Source organism: Mesitornis unicolor, unplaced genomic scaffold, assembly GCF_000695765.1.
Source record: "Mesitornis unicolor isolate BGI_N332 unplaced genomic scaffold, ASM69576v1 scaffold14179, whole genome shotgun sequence".
Taxonomy (NCBI): Eukaryota; Metazoa; Chordata; class Aves; order Mesitornithiformes; family Mesitornithidae; genus Mesitornis; species Mesitornis unicolor.
In genome coordinates, this window is record NW_010205352.1 from 84,897 (window position 1) to 102,686 (window position 17,790).

The 17,790-nt window shown below is 35.6% G+C and overlaps 1 protein-coding gene across 1 annotated transcript in view; it reads left to right on the top strand.

Annotated features, from left to right (window-relative positions):
- USP34 (ubiquitin specific peptidase 34) overlaps positions 1-17,790 on the top strand; it is a gene marked incomplete at its 5' end in the record, with an annotated part of 116,385 nt that overhangs the window by 64,944 nt on the left and 33,651 nt on the right. Inside the window, 10 exon segments of the mRNA XM_010191374.1 lie at positions 362-444; positions 1,397-1,437; positions 2,402-2,526; positions 3,527-3,679; positions 4,925-5,029; positions 6,182-6,237; positions 6,336-6,456; positions 9,656-9,839; positions 14,593-14,756; positions 15,799-15,864. Coding sequence (XP_010189676.1) covers positions 362-444; positions 1,397-1,437; positions 2,402-2,526; positions 3,527-3,679; positions 4,925-5,029; positions 6,182-6,237; positions 6,336-6,456; positions 9,656-9,839; positions 14,593-14,756; positions 15,799-15,864 — 1,098 coding nt within the window.

Below are 17,790 nucleotides of genomic sequence, written 5' to 3' on the forward strand. Positions count from 1 at the left end.
TGTCTCCTCAAGCCTAAGATTTTTAAAAAGGAAGTGAATAGTCTATACTTTAAAAAAATAGTGTTTTTACTAACAGGATTGAATAAGTGGTTGATTTTTCTATTCAGTTAAAATGTCTTCGAGAATTAGAATGAAATTTTAGCATCTAGACTTAGTCAGTGAAACACAGAATTTTAGATCTGCTTGAATAAAAGACAATGTAAGTTTTAACTATGGAGATGGTATGATTTGTCTTTTGCTCTTCCTCCCTCTACACAGGTGGGTTTGTCTTAAATTCACACTGTGTATAGTTTAAAAACAGATCAAAAAGCTTGTTGTTATATTAACTGGTTTTTTTTTCTTTTGACTTCAATTTTTAAAGGTGTTTCTTGTACTTGTCCAGGGAACCAGTTTGATTCAGCGACTTATGTCAGTTGCTTATACATATGACAACTTGGCACCTAGGTACAATATCTTTTTATTTTTCTAATAAAGCTAATCAAGTGTGCACATTTTCATCTCTGCTAGTCCCCATTAACACCTATATCAGAAATTTAAGTCTATAGGCATTAGACTTGCTTTTCTTAGTCACCTCTTCTGGTAGTTATCCTGCCCTTAGAGGAGGAGTGAGACACAGGAGAGTGGCAAAAACTCTTGGTGGGTACAAGACAGAGCAGCAAACTTATATATGGTATGCTCTCACGAATTCTCATGTCAAAACTATTTCTTTGTTCTCTCTGTAGCAATTAGCATTCTCAGTTTCAAGGTAATGTTAGAGAGAAATTAAAATAAATTCACTTTTAAGTTACTTAGTCATCTCCCAGTTTTGACTTATTTTTCCCATCCTGTAATAATATTAGCTTATTACTGCTGAAATTACTTGTAGTGTTATCCTTAGAGATTTTTGTCCTTTTGTCCTGAGAAGAGCAATTCTGTATAAGACTGCTTCGTGACAGAGCCAGGCTGAATTACTTGATTCCAAGCAACGAATAGTGTGTTTTACCATATTTTTAAAAGATTGCTAAGGACATTTCCTTTGCATTCAAAAATTCCTGCACATTCCTAAGTGCAATTCTCTATGAAGAATACTAGCTTTCTCTTGTATGGGTCTTAGTTCAGTTTTACATCTTCTCTTTCTTGGATAAAATAAAGAGATTGTGGGTATTTTTTTCTTAATTTTTAATCTTGTAGTCAGTAAAGCTTTAAAGGGAGTGACTTGAAGACTTTAATAGTTTTATTATTGTTGCTGATTTTCAACACTGAAAGAAATTAATCCTTTTAAGATTAAAATTTTAATTTTCTTAGTGTGTGCTTAAGAGTAACTGTGGTGTGTTACTTGTCTGTACTTACATTTCTAAATGATAATCTGTTACATTCTGTGATAACGTTCAAATGGCTTTATCTTCTTCCTGTTCAGGGTGTTGAAAGCTCAGTCTGATCACAGATCAAGACATGAAGGTTAGTGCTGCAAAATAGCAATATGTTATGAACTAGTGGTGAAGACACATTGAGTTTACATAAAAGTTATGTGTTGGATTTACTCTAGAATTAGAATGCTATAAAATTGTATTCTTTGGTCGCATGAGGGCTGTTATAATACAGGTCGGAACACACAGAGATACTTTCTTTCTCTATAAATTATTTTATATGAATTGAAATTTTGTACTCTAGCTGTGCCTTCATCTCCAGAAAACCTGTTTTTGGTAGAGACAAACTAGCTTTAGTTTTATCTTCCAGAGAACGGCATATATAACCCCATCATAGATTCACCAGTAGTCACCTTTATTCTGGTTTGCAGAAGTCATTCTGGGCCCAGAGTTCCTTGGAGCACCCTCATCTGTCCCTCTTGTGGAGGTTTCTTACAAAACGTCTATATTACCTGTGTCAGATTAAACCTGTATCAAAGTAATTGTCAAAAGTAAAGTGTAGGCAGGTATAAATACAGATATGTCTTCCGAGACTTATATGTTGCCTTCAGTTTTTTCACTTTGTCCTGCCCTGCAAATGATAATGTCGATGAACTCAAATTCTCTGTAAATGCTATGTATCGCCTACTAAAGTCTTGCTTAGAAAGGAACAGACATGCTAGTTAGTCCAGGGAAATGTTCATGTTAAGATCTGATGCAACCCATTAGCAGAGTACTAGCTCACTGCTTAAGAAGTAGAGATGCAGAAAAGGATTGTGCCTCAGATTGGTAATACTTAGAGTAATCTAATTTAATTGTTTTCAGTAGTATAATGGTCAGTATTTAGTAAGCATATTGGTAAAATTCTGAGTTTAGGTCGTAGCTGATGTGTAATAAGTGTCTTGTACACTAGTGTGGCTGAAATAAATGTTATGTGTGCTAGAACTGTGAAACTCTTCAACCTAAAAAGCCTACTGCGTTACAGTGCAATTTACTCTTATATCATTTCCTTTCAGTCACTCATTATTCAATGTGGCTTTTGGTGAGTTGGGCTCACTGCTGTTCCTTGGTGAAATCCAGTCTGGCAGACAGTGATCATTTGCAGGACTGGCTAAAGAAACTCACCCTTCTTATTCCAGAGGTATGTTAAAGGAGAGGTTATTGCATTACTAATTAGTGCATAATATGGAGCTAGATTAACTTTGGTTTCAAGCTACCATTAAATACAAAACATGTTTTTTCCTGCTAAACGTAGACAGGATCTGACTCAGTTACTTGGAAACCTGTTTAAGAAGTAATCAGTTGTAGTTAAAATACCATGTAAGATGGCACATTTGTAGTTGATTGCAGACCAGTTTATAAACTCTCACCTTTATTCTTTGTTTCTGTTTGAAGGTATTTTTTTCATTGTAAATTCAAGGGTGATGCCATCTTACTTGGATTAGTCTGAATGTACTTCCTCCATTGTATTTTTTTCAGCTATACTTTTAATCACAAAATCAGGTGAATGAGAGTTGATATAAAAATGTTTGTTATGACCAAATCTTTGCCTAGCTTTAAGTAATTTTTTCTGATGTAAGAAAAACTTGAAAATGGCATAAAGATATGCATAGTAGAAAATTTTTGTCTTTATTGGTGATTGCTTAAATGTGCAGTATGGACATGATGGGATAACTATAATCTGTTGCTTTATTAATCAGGCACAGAAAAAGCTTATATGCTGACTCCACTTAAAAACCCTGGAAAACAAGGAGTGCAAACTTTCAAAGCTGGATTAGAGATAGTGTGGGGGTATTTTTCTTCAGAAAAGAACAAAAGAAAGAAGAAAATTGCTTTGCCCAGATGTGATACTTTCTATTTTAGTAACTGGCTGTAATATTTACTGTAGAAAATAACGTAACTTAAGGAACAAGAGACACAGCTTTCTTGTTAGGACAGCATTTTTTGCATTTTTCTGTAAATAATCTAAATGTGTATTTTTTGCAATACGTGTTTTTAGAAAGACACATTCTACCTTGATAAGCTGATAGGTATCATGAGAGGAACTTTTTGTGTATGTATGAAAGAAAAGTCAACAAAAGAAAAAAATCTTACAAATAATGTGTGCAATTATTTATTTATTTATTTTATTTTTCATAAAGACTGCGGTTCGCCATGAATCTTGCAATGGCTTATACAAGTTATCTCTCTCTGGTCTGGATGGAGGAGACTCAATTAATCGATCTTTTCTGCTGCTGGCTGCATCAACATTATTAAAATTTCTCCCTGATGCTCAAGCTCTGAAACCAATCCGGGTGAGAATTTTAAGAAATTACAAAACTTTATCAAAGAACTATTTCAACTTAGTTTTGTTAATATAAGAAGAAAAAATGATAGGACATTATCATTATGTCTGCCATATTGTTTCTGATACACTGAGATATATTAAGACTTTTTGTTTAGATGCTTCCAGAAACTTCACAAAAGTAGTTAAAGCTGTGAAACTACAGTAATTTAGAGCTTGCATGTGTATGGAGAAATGCAGAACAGTATTTAGGAAGTGCTTTTGTTCTGAATTTTAGTGTCCACGTAACACATCATTAGGGATTAACAGTTGTGTTTTCAATATATGCCTCAATTTCCCTTTTCAATGTAGGTAAGTCCATAAATAAGTCAGTACATGTTTTTATGTCTAGATAGGTACCCTCTGTTGTTGTGGTTGAATGTTACTGTTCCCCAGTCACAAGCTGCTTGTTTTCTGTTGAGAGTGTTACTGTCCTCACAGCTCTACTGCATAGCAGAGATTTTGTGGATGTTGTCAAAGCTACTTCAGGAGTTCTCACTGTTAATGTATGCAGGTTAATACAGACAGTTTGAACTAACCTGGATGATTTTGCCTAAAGTCAATTAGGGACTGTAGAGCTAGCAGTGCACATCAGGGAAGGCTATGCTGACTTCAGCCAATGTAGCTAGATCTGAAGGAGAGCGCTTGTACAGGCTTGTATGGCTGCGAAGTGTGAACCCAGATTGTGTGTCTGTCAAGCAGTTATTCTTCTGACTCTGTGTAGCATTTGATTTCAGGTGAGAGTGGTTAATTCAGTTTGTCTGCTTTCATTTTAAACTCTGTTGATATTAAAAAAAAAGAAGTTAAAACAATCTATGGAAGATTTTGCATTATTTGAGTAATTTTCAGAAGAGTTTAAAATTAGAGTTGTACTAACTAATGTTGAATTCAGCCAAAGTTTCTCATATTTTGTCTAGTCTAATACTTAAAATTTTGGCAGTATGCAGTAGGTAGGATGGAGTCAATAGTATTCTGATTTTTTTAAGGGTCTGGCAGATCATCCTGACAATCTTTCAAGAAAATTAATGCGTATTGAAGAAGAAAAACAGAACACACTGTTACCATTGTAAAATGCATTGTTCTTGTATTTGGCTTATCTTAAGTAGGGGCTTGTAGAAAGTCATATTATTGTAATGTATACTGTGTTTACTACATTTTTTAATAGACAGTTATTTTGTCTGATGTGCTTCGAAACAAAAGCAATTTCTTTTCACAGATAGAGGATTATGAAGAAGAAACACTGCTGCGACCAGGTTGTAAGGAATATTTTTGGCTGCTGTGCAAACTGATTGATAACATACATGTCAAAGATGCAAGTCAAGTAGGTTTTGCTTTACATTCATATGAATGTTTGCTTTTTAAAATTTGAATTTTCAAACCACTTTTACTTCAGTATGAGACATTTTTATTTAAGATATGGTGAACTGCTGTGAAGAGCTCTTGGATCTTTCCCATCTCCAAGCTTTCCTTACTCTCATGTGTATTTAGTAGCTATTGACCAAAGGAAGCTTCAGATACTGAACCTGTAGAGTCAAGGAGGATAAATGGGTATAATACACAAGGAGGGCAGACTTAGATGAAGGTAACAGACATTTGGAATAGTGTGTAATTGTGAGATTCACTCTTGATAATCACCTCCTCCTCAGACAGCATTGAAATTAAGTATTTGATTAAAGCTGGAAGAGGAAAAAAATCAGTTAACAGCCACTTAGCTGTTAGAACCTGTTAGTCATGGGTTAGAAAACTTAATCACAACTTTTGAAACATCTCTAAAGGGTTAAAGTTACCTTGTGGGTGAGCTCTGTAACTGCTTATGCTGGCTGGTGGCTGTACATAAATCTCTCTATTTCATTCTCAGTGTTGTAGCTGAAGTGCGGGAAGAAAGATAAAGCCTTAATTCTGGTGTCTCTAGGATGGAAAAGTCTTGTCCTCTTCTACTCTGTATGTGTCCAGTAGTGCCAGAAATTTTGCTTCCCTCAGCCCCCCACTCAGTTTCCTTCCATTTCTGTTTTATTCATTAAATCTCTTAGCTAGGCTACAGTTCTGCCTAATTCTTCTGTGTTACTCAGGTAAGAAATGCCAATGGAACTTTTCAACCATGTGGTGACAAACTGTGTGCTTTTGTGTTAAATAGCAATTTAACATTTATCTTCAAAATGGTACTATTCCCTTTTTTCGGTTTGGTAAGTAGAATATATTTGTAGGATCTGGAATTGAAAGAATAAATGTTACTTCATTTGAACTGTACGGCATTGATTTTAATAAACTATTTTATCACATTAATAAAAATGTATTAAAATATCATTGCAAACATGCTTGAAAGATGAGTTTTAGTTGTCCCTGTTTTTCTGTGTGCGATAACAAAATTTCATCCAACAGCATAACCATAGTTTCAGACTAGGCTTATAGATTGTAAGTCATGAAGTACATAACTATTTTCCATTTATATTCCATTTTCTTTATTCTTAATCAGACTACGCTGCTTGATTTAGATGCACTAGCAAGACATCTTGCTGACTGCATTCGGAGGTGAGGTTTGCTAACAGTAATGTTGCTTGTAATTTGCATTATATTTATTGTTAGTGGGACAGAGTTTTAACATTTCTATTGTATGTATGTGTGTATAGCAGAGAAATCCTTGACCATCAAGATGGTAATATAGAAGATGATGGACTTACAGGACTGCTTCGTCTTGCAACAAGTGTTATTAAGCACAAACCACCCTTTAAATTTTCTCGCGAAGGCCAGGTAAGAAAAGGACACTGAAAGACCACGAAGAGATCAAAGTAGTGTCATCTCTTGTTACTGTACTTTCTTAATTTCACCTCTTTTCCACTGTTTTGATTGCAGAGCTTGATATATGAAAGTATATCATATTTCTAGCTTTGGGATAATGGATAAAAACACACTTACTCGTTTATTAAAAAGTAGCACATACAGTCCCATCCCTTTATAACTACGTTTAATTTCAGTGTAGAGTTCTTACATCCTAGAAATGTTATTTATTTTCATTTATTATCTTTAAATGTTTTTAGTATTGATCAGCATTAACTACTTTAAAAATCATTAACAACAGCTGCTTTTTTACCATATCCTGAGGCAGCTGTGATCTAAAAGTAGCTTTTAAGCTCTAGGTCTACACAGTGGCAGATAACATGTTACAGGAATATTTCATTCCACCTGTGCTTGTAAGATGGGAGAGCAACTAGTCAAGGGAAGCTGCTATAAAATTTCTACTTTGTGTTTTGGGGCCACATTGGCTAAGAGAAAATAAAAATTTGTGGTGTAAAAGCTGTCTTAAACTGATGGATTTCTTTCTATAGACTGTACTAAGCTTATGATTTGACCTGTAGTGAGATTTCACTAGGAAAATAGTCCCTTGTATCCAGTTATGCTGTGCATACATCCTGTCTGTTATCATAAAATGTCCCTGAAGGTAATTTTACCGTCCAAAAGTCTAAATAGTTTTAATACTGTCCACATTGTGCACTACATAACATAAACTTACACTTCCCAGAGCATTTTAAAGTACTACTACTGTGTTGCTCTCCTGGAATAAGTGTATTTAAGTATGGAGAGCTTGCAGATTAAATGAGAGCAAGAATTCAGTTCCCCAGCGCAGTGTGGAGGGATGATACAGAAATTAGAAGAGGTATGCAAAGATCAGATTTATGTAGCTGGGGTATATGGAAAGTATAAGAAGAAAACAAAATGGAGGCTTAAGTAGAGAGGACTGAAAATCCTAAAGTACGTTGCATGTATGTAGTATAATCACAGGGAGGACCTATGGCTGAATGTGAACAGAGCAGTATCCACATCAGACTTCTCAAATGGAGTCTGGCTTTGCTGAGAGACAGGGATTTAGTACATTTTCTGAGACTAAGTCATGATCTACTGTTATTTTTTTTAATTCTGTGTACAACTAAGAGCGCTTATTAAATGAACATTAAAAAGTGCATTAGTGAAGAGTTTGTGTTGTGTTCAGTGTGGTAGAACAGGATTGTGAAACCACAGACTTCCCTCTGAGCAAAGGCTGGTGAAGATACCCAGGAAAATACACTGGCAAATACTGAAGATAGTTCAGGCTTTCCCAGAGGCTTCTAATAGCACTGTGCCTTTTCTTCCCTACAGATTCCTTCTCTTACTAAGTAAACAAAATTATTGTTCAGCAAATATTTTCAAACTAAAGGTCACGGTTTGTGACAACAATGGATACTCATTCTATCTTCTTTGATGCCTTATATAGGTAATCACTGCCTACCTTATTCTACACTAAGTGGACAAAAATACATTTTTAACTTACACTGGTGAGCACATCTTCACTAGAAAGGTGTGTCTTAAGGCCAGTTTGGTGGTAAAGAGATACGTTTTTAACGAGATTGGAGATTAGAGTTTTGCATTTAGCCTCTGATCAAAATCACCTACAGTGTTCTTGGTCTTTCCTACTCAAATGCATTAGAATTCAATCAGCACAAATACAAGATTGAGAATGTTAGTCAGAAAAAGATAGATCCAGATCTTTGAAGTTACCGGTTGTCTGTCTGGGACACCTTAAGGTGGCTGGTGTCTTAAAACACCTCTTTGAAAAAGGCTGCAGCACACCACTAGGCTGCAGTTGAAAGTACAGTCTGAAACTCCACTCAGTAGATGCAGCTGGTGTGCTGATGAGCTGTAATCTCTACACCTGACAGGCATATGTTAATTTTTAATTTTATGCCTTTTTTTTTTTTTCTCCAAGGTGTGGAGAAATCTGAAAGAGCTTTGTCTAACTATATTGGCCAGGAGAAGACCTCTCCATATTATTCAGCTATAAACATAAGACCCTGGTTATAAGATTTTATATTGAGACAATAGGAATTTCTCTGAACACTGGAACCAGGCTTTTTATGGTGATTTAGCTGTGTACTCTGCAGAAGACCATTTAAAAAATGTTTAGAATTTAGTTAGATTTTACAGGAAAGCTTACCTTTTAACGTTAAAACACTTCTTAACTGAATATACCTGAATGGAGAAACTCAGGAAGAACATTTTTTTAATTACAGTGTATAAATTGTAGAATGAGGTATGATAGCTGCATTTTTAGCCTTTGTTCTACAAATGGGGGTAGAATTTTAGCCCTAAAAAATAATTTCAAAAATATATCTTCGGGCAAAAAAAGCAGTAAAATCTTCACGGGCAGAGGATCTGTTGTCTGATTATGTAGGCAACTGAAATTATTACTAATGTGATTAAATGCAGTTTTTTAAGATTGCAGACATTTTACAGAAGCAGCGAATTATATGCTGTGAAACATGTCTTCAGCCCTAGATTGCTGGTTGTTTAAGGAAATTTGTTGAAATACTGCTGTATAAATTCTGCTGATTTCTTTCTTTTATGGTCTCTTGTTATACCACCTAAATGATTAATTCGTAATGTTCACTTTGTAGCTGAAAAGTGGAGGAAAGCCTTTTCATCATTCTGCACTGCTTTGAAGGCTCTGTAGTTGTGCAAGTGTATGACTGCCTGTTCTTAAAAACCTATACAGATCAAAAATACATTTACAGTACACATAGTACATAAGTTAGTGCAAGTTTTTAAGATTAGTTAGTGATTCATAAAACTCAAACAAGCAGAGTGATTAAGGTTATGTGCTGTCTTTCACTAGGAGAATCTATAAGTTACTAAAAATACATGTGTGTGGTTTGTCAGATTATCAGTAATGAATCAAGCATGATTTGTCATTCTTTTTCAGTGGACGTGTTTCTCTTTAGGCTATAGTATGGTTACAGTGCACTTTATGTAGTATAAAGTAAGTTGTGGAGATTTCTAATTCAGAACTGGTATACAAGTCAGAAAGTTCTCTAAATTATAGAGGTTTAGAAAGTTTCTAGAAGATTGTTAATACATGACTCTTGTCTTTTGAGAATGTGTCCAAACTGCTAAGTATATTGGTTGAACTGTTTTACAGGAGTTTCTGAGAGACATCTTCAATCTTCTGTTCTTGCTGCCAAGTTTGAAAGATAGACAACAGCCAAAATGCAAGTCACATTCTTCAAGGGCTGCGGCTTACGACTTGTTGGTAGAAATGGTAAAGGGGTCTGTGGAAAACTACAGGCTGCTCCACAACTGGGTTATGGCACAGCATATGCAGTGTAAGAACCTTGATTCGTGTGTAACTACTGAGTATTTTGTAGAAAACTAGTACATTTGCATTTTCTGGTCCTTTCGATTTAGTTTTGAATTGCTGTATTTATAAAGTTCAGTAAAGAAAATAAGAATGTGCTTGTCATACAGACTCCCATTCTGAAGGCTGCGTGTTTACAATGCGGATGGCTAGCCACCATCGTGAACAGTACTGCAGTCATGGAGTTTTCATTTCCTTCTGAAATACATCAAAAGTCTCTGCATGTATTGACTTTCTGAAAATAATGAACTGTAAGGAATGCATAGGTAGAAACAGGGAAGTGCAAAGGTGGCACAGAATATTTTTAGACTTAAACTGACTAGTCCCACTTTCCTAAAGTAGTGACGAAGACAGACATCATTGCCACTAACACTGCTCCTAAAATTCCACTTTGTAGCTCTGTTACTTATCCAGCATTACTTACGATAGTGTCACAGAACAGGTACAGGTGTCTTTTCCTCACCTAGCAAATGAGTGGCTTTAATCATATGAATAATTTTCAGATCATCTGTTTTTAAATACGGGTTATTTAAAGTTTGTGGTCCTTTTAAATGACACTGACACATAGATAACATTGTTAGAGTGGATTTTACGTGTTTCATTGGCTTGTGCTGGATTTTAGTTTCTGTTTTCCCTTTCTGACATAAAGAAACACGGTATGTTTATATGTAAACCAAAGTACATAGACCACTTCGAGATACTGTAGATGTACTGACTATTAACAGCACTGTAATATCTTTCTGGTTGACTTTCAATTTATAACCAGATATCTGCATACAGTGCTAATGTAATTTTGTTATGCCTCTTGGCTTCTATGCTTCCTGTGTTTTGGAAACTCAATTCCTATGTATAATATGTAAATTACCAAAATTTGAAGTTAGTTAATATTTTATCTTTGTTTTGCAAATTCTCATTATGCATTTGTAGCTTGATAGATTTCATTTCACAAGCCCCATTTAAAGTCCTGTAACCTAAGGATCTATAATTTATTATAATCTATGGAATTGATTTAGTGCCTTACAATTCAGGAAGCAAAAGTCTGATTGTAATGTTTTGTCTTCTGTAGTCATATGCCTGGGGCCTTCTGAAAAGTCTCTAAAGTCTCCTGTGTTCAGAGAAAATATTCTGAAGATAATGTTTTATGAAAATATCGGATATTTCTGTTTACTCTGAGTACCATCTTCTGCTGTTGAGGTTGTCTGTAACTCTCCAGGTGCATTCACTAATTTTTTGCAATTAATGTTTTCTCACTCCAAATCCCAGTTAATTCCTAGGTGCTGAAGTCTTCCATACAATTTACCACAGTTTTCACTTTCTTCCAAATACTTCTCTGTAGATTGTTTGTTCCTTCTTGAGTTCTCCAGAGCCATCTGCTCTGCGCTCCTGCTCCATATTCAGTGTATCTCAGTTTCATGAATGTTAATTTTATTACAACTGGCAGAGTGCCATTGTCTCTTTCTGATGTGCAACTGACACAGGACTTCTGTTGCCTCATTTGTTTAAAGTCTTGCTATTCCATTGATGTTGTCTGAAGGATCTTATAACTGGACTTTTCCATTTTGCTTATCTGTGTAATCTTACTAGTCTTTAAAAATCTTAGTCTTAGGCCCATCTCTCCATTCTTCTTAGGAGAAGTATTAAGAAAAGTATTACAAATTTCCATCCTGTCTTTGGTTTTAATGTTTTTGTTTTGTGGTTCATGGAAGAAATTTTTTATCCTGCCACTTGTACAGTTGTCCTCTAGCCTCACCAGTTGCTGTCTCTGCTGTTCTACCATTTTTTTCCTCACACTCTCAATTGATGGAAGCCAGGATGTTCTTAAGAGATGACTTTAATTTAATGCAGCAAAAGTAAAGTAAGATTTTAAAAAAAACTCCCTTCATTAATGGATAGAGAAAGAGAGTTACTTGCTTGACTTTTTTTTCTGCTTCACAGAACAGGGATATAGGGAAGACATAGGAAAGCCTTCATGCATTTTCAGCAAGTGATATGTTGGCAATGAACTGCTAAGTAGCTGATGTCAGCTGATTTTTCTCCTTGTTTTTCTCAACAAGAAGAGCCTATGCTTAATGCAGACTCTGATCTTACTGAAGAGGAGATTTAGATACCCTCTGTTGTTCATAAAATTTCTTGCAGTATTCTGAGTTTTGCTTTCTTTAAAGACCAAGACTAATAAAAACACGCAGTTTGAAGGAGGGAAACAAGACCAGTTGCTTTTCTTTTTGGGAAGTTTAAGATAGTGCCTGATGTTATGTTTGGAGCAGAAGGAGGATCAGAAGCTGGAATATAGAAAAATGTCATTTGAAGAGGAAGGAATTGTGTTTTATTTTGCTTAAAATAGGACATTAATATTGCAAGTTTGGGTACAAGTTTTTCTGTCTCTTCCTGAGAAAAGGCCGTTTGCTGTAATGACAGTGAGAAATAAAGAAGATAGACATAAATGTGGCCCAAATTTACCTTTCTAAAGTAGTTAACAACCATATGGAAGAAGGAAAGCTTTTATTATAAAAATGAAGACAGTCGATTAAAAGTCCCAGGGTGGCAAAAACAGGATCTTCCTGAGAAATTCCTTGTCACACTTCTGAAAGCCCCTTGTCAGATTGAAGTAGTAGGAAGATACTCCCAACTGTTCTCATGAAGCATAAAGAAATTGTCTGATTTCTTTATAATTGCAACTTGATGAGCTGTAAGAAGAATGATAGATGCTGAGTCCTGAGTCAGAAAGTGTGAATTAAGATGTTGCAATTTAAGGATTTCATTTAAGGGAGGGAATTGTGTGTTCTGCTAATTACTTTCCTTAGGAGGTTAAATGTGGAGGAGGGCTTTGTTTCAACTGGCTGATCAGCCCGATGTAACCAGGTGACATGAGGTCACACTACCGAGATTTGTTGAAACAGGAGAATTAAAACTCTTTCCTTCCCGGTTTGAAGCTGCAGGGCTGATAGTTGTTTTGATGCCAATGCCACAGTGAAGATTACAACAGTTATTTGTTGTGCAACAGAACATCTTGTGGGTCTGGTTTCTGAAGATTTGAGGATCTGTTCAGAGGATGCCAGTTTCCTGACTTTATAGTTGGTAGTATGATTTGCGAAAACTTCTTAATGAGCCTTTAATCTTTGACAAAATAATTAAGGATTTAAATTTTAAATCTTGAAGCCACGTAGCTTTTGTGGATTGTAAAGTAAATCCAGACTAGTTTTTTTACCTTTTTTTCTGTATATCTGAACATATACTTCAGTAGAGGTGCTGAATTATTTGTAGGACACTGCCTTTTTGTAGAATTATATCCTTGGGGGAGAATAGCAAGGCTTGGTGCATTGCAAGTTATTGTGTCAAACTTCTTGCATACCAAGGAAGATAGGCTGCAGTGAATTTCTTTGGACACTGGATTACTTCCTCTCTAATTTAGTGCTAGTGTCATCTAGTTGCCTCTGCAGCTCAAATGATTAATTCCCCATTCCATTCTCCTGCGTGGGATGCTGGAAGGAGAAGCCTGTCAGTGCCTAGAAGCAGTACTAATCACTTACAAATGGTTTGTCTAGTCTGGTTACCATCTTCTTGACTGGCAGATGAGGAGAACTTTCCCATTCTTGTGATTTCTTGGCAGCCGTATCAGAACAAGGCTTATTAAGAAGAGTCTGTCAGACTTGCCTAGCTTGTCTAGTGCCATGCTGTGTAAGAAATAGATTGCTACATCTGGTATGAAATATAGAGGACTAGAAAACTTACAGGAAAAGTAAATGTATTTTCAATCTGATTCTCTAGACAACTCACTTATTGCTTACCCCTATTTTTCTTGTAGATTGCAGATTTCTTTGATACATACGGCTTTGAAGTGCAGTAAAAAAGCATTCTTTCTGTTCTTATAAAAACCATTTCCAGTTTTATTCAAGCTTGTGTATAGCCAACCACTTTATTTCACTGCACTTTTGTGTCTTATCTCTCATAAGCATCCATCCATCTTTTGTACTAGTCAGCAAGATCTTTTGGTAGCCTGGCATCTATTATAGTAATGTCATCCTGAAAACAGCTTCATGAGTGGTTATCTCTGATACCAAATCTGTGTTTCATTATGTGAAGGGAAGGCTCCCTAACTTGAGTCTCTGGGTGCAGAGACTGCTTTGCTTGCTTTCAGTGTGACACAGGGGTGCATGAGAACGGGTAGTAGAAATTATGATAAGCTTTTATGCTGGAGGAATGACTGGTGTACATTTGGGAGCTTGTAAGTGCTGTGTGTTATCAGCTATAAGTACATTGTCGGTGGTTTAGGCGATGCAAGTGTTGTGAGAGTGCTATGGTTCACTTGTATTATTAGAAAAACCTTTCTTACGTATAAAAAGCATGCATAGCAGCCCATGTTTAGAATTTATGGGTGGTCTTGATGGTGAAAACATTATGTGGTTTTACCAAACTGAGGCTGGAAGACCACTACTAGGTGTTATGCCACTCCTAGGACAAGTGTAAGAGATGATGCTTGCCATCACTTGCAGCCCATAGTGTGGCATCTAGAAAGGGTCACTGCTGTATCAAGTGATTTTCCTGATGTACCTGTAGTGCATTTTCTTAAAGAGCAAGCAAAGTCTGGCTCACATCTGTAAATGTAGAGTGCATAAAAAGGATGCATTTTATTAATGTAAGCATAAAACTTCTAATTGTACTTATATTTCTGTAAATTGTACTTTGAATTTATTATTTCTGCACGTGTGACTTATTTTTTCCAGCTTCCCACGCACCTTACAAGTGGGACTATTGGCCACATGATGATGTTCGTGCTGAATGTAGATTTGTGGGTCTAACTAATCTTGGAGCAACTTGTTACTTGGCATCCACTATTCAGCAACTGTACATGATACCGGAAGCCAGACAAGCAATCTTTACTGCAAAGGTATGCTTTGGGCTGTTGCGTTCCTTGTGTGGATTTTGGTAGAAGTTTAAATTTAGAATCAGTGCAAATACCGATAAACTATAGACTTACTTCTAAGGCTTATTTCTTGATAAAGAATATTTCTTCAGGACTTCAGTTTGTTCAGTTGGATTCTTTTGATTCAGATGGATGTCTAAAGTGAAGAGGTATTTTTTTCTAAAACATATTTGTAATGCAGTAGGTTCTTAAAGTGGCATTGTAATAAAATGTTCTTAAACTCATATTTCTGTTGCTATCAACTAGATTTATTCAGTTTTGGTTTTACATGAATTGCTTGTTGTTTCTTAACTCCTAATTTGTCATTTTGTTAGAATAAACGTCATTCTTCTTGAAAGTTTATAAAGTCCCAGAGCATGTGTCTCATGCTACCAGAAGTACAGCATGTCCTATGAATTATTATATATTGATTAAGTTCCAGGAGTATTATAATATTGCTTCTTGCTATTTATTGTAAAAGAGAGAGCTTTGTTTTGGTCCCTGACATCAACAGGGCATATATAATGTGTGAAACACCCTAATTGGCAGTGACCTCATCAGTTTTTGTTATCATTAGGTTACTGGTAGTTGTCACTTAACTTCATCTAGAATTAGCCATTTCTAAATAAAAATTTTAAAAATAAAAGAGGGAAGCTGCTGGTGTGCACGTGAAATAAATTATGCAGGAGATTGATCAGAACTCCCTCAACATCTAAGAATTGAAAAAAAATATTCCATAATTACTGCAATCCTTTGTGATACCTTGCCAAAAGCTTCTGGCTGCAGTAAAATTTTTAGAAAATAAGAGTTTCTTTTTGCCTTAGTTTGATGTGGACATGTCAAAAAATGAGTAGGTGGTCCTTTATATATAAGTGTATACTGTGTGTTCTTGTACACAATCCTTTTTCTTAATTGTCCATAATAAAGTGGGGCTTTTTATGTTAAAAGATTGTTTCATCTTTTTAAGGGCTGGTTTTGGAAAGTTATAAGGAAAATAATAAAGTCGTCTTTTATTAATTTCTTTTAGTATTCAGAAGATATGAAACACAAGACCACTCTGCTAGAACTCCAGAAAATGTTTACATACTTAATGGTAGGTGTGACAGAGGGTATTTTATAAAGTATCCTATTTAAACAAAAAAAACCACAAACCAAAACAAACAAAAAGGCAAGAAAAATGTCGTTATCATTCTATATGTAAATCCTTGGCAGCTTAATTCCATTGTGCCTAAGTTTTGTAAATTAGTGTCTTAACTGAAATTGTTTTTACCCACTTCAGAGCTGTTACTCAGCAAATCAGTTAAGCAAACGTTGGCGTAATAGTGTTCATGAAGAGACAGTAATCTAAGATAAGTGTTTAATATTGGGCACCAACTGCAGCGAGCAAGTACTGGCTCTCAATTGTTAGTGATTGTCTACTGTGTTCTTAAAAAATGTTTGTGAAGAGAATAAATGGGAACATCAGGCTCAGGTGCCACAATGTGAGAGTTCTTAATTTATTTAAATGTTTGACCCCAAGCACATTAACACTCAGGTGAATACAGGATGTTTTCCATAGCTATAGGACTTAAGTTATGAGTGAGTTACAAGTATGAAAATCAAGTCTGCTTTTTAGTTACAGTCACAGTGTAGCTCGGTATCACCACTGTGCTCTATATGGACACCCTGTGCAATTCCACTGCAAAATCTCAGAGTGGTCCAGGAGCTCCCTTGCCAGGCCTTGAATATGATATATCCTTGGATGTAATAATAGGGTGGCTTGGAACAACGGACGAGTTTGAAACTGGGTAGTTAACTGTACCTTCCCAGTGAAGTATTTGACTGATTGTTACAAGAGCCCTTCAGGTGGGAATCTGGGACAGTTCGACCATTGCCTCTGCTGTGTTCAGTTTCCAAATTGACCTTTGTAAATGGTCGATAGATACTGTTCCTCCGGAAATTACTGAAATCCTGCAGGATTTAAGATATTTAAGAGATACTTTGTATGTAGTTAAGATGAATCAACAGTAATGAATTATACAGATGCTGGTAAGGTCACACAGGACTGTTACCACCTGGATTATAAGAATTTAGCAAAATTATGATTTGAGGAGTCTCTCGAGGTATAACTGAATATAGCATTGTAAGGACCCTAGCCACAGACCATCAAACACTGACTGGCTGTCTCATTAAGATGTTTTAATTCCATATGTGAGCACTGTGCCAAGATCCAAATACATTATTTTTAATTTTTTACAAACACCCTGCCATGAGTGTCTGTCCAATGCCATTGGCATTCATCTTGTTTCACATGGACCTCAGCTTGAGTCTTCATTTAATTGTGGAACAACTACTTTACCCCAGTTTCTCTGGTGATAGAAGAGAATATATTATTTTTGTTCGTTGCATTTTCTTTGCTCCAGTGTTTCAAAGGTTAATCTGTTGAAATAAAGCGTTAAAACGCTTTAAAACTATAGAAGTTGAAATTCCAGAGCTTGAGTAACAAGATTGAGGCAGTTCCCAGGTGTTCACTGCTTTCAAAATAGTGAAGCATTTCTGAAAGTGAAATAATGAAAAAAACTGCGGAAAGCTGACTGATTTTGTACTTGGCACTGGCTGTTGTGAAAGAAATTCATAATCACTCTGAAGACAAATAGAAGGAATTTAGACATACAGTGCCTGCTGTGATTCATAGAAAAAATAAATCTAGGTATTTACACAACCATAAAATAGTGTACGAACATAAAATCGTATGAAGATTTACCATTATTAAAACCTTGAAGAAAGACTTTATTTCAAAAAAAGGTAATATTTACAGGAAAGCGCCATCTTGCCACACATCCTTAAAAGAAAATAGTATGTACATTTTTGTTTACAAGAACTAAGCTCCTTCTGTTGTAGGACATTCCCAGTGTGCAAGGCAGTGGAATGGTGAATGGATTCTAAAGAATTGCTTTATACTGCAGATTATTTTTTCTGACTGAACATGTGCAGTGGAGAACAAGACGATACTATTTTGTACCATAGAGAAATCTGAATG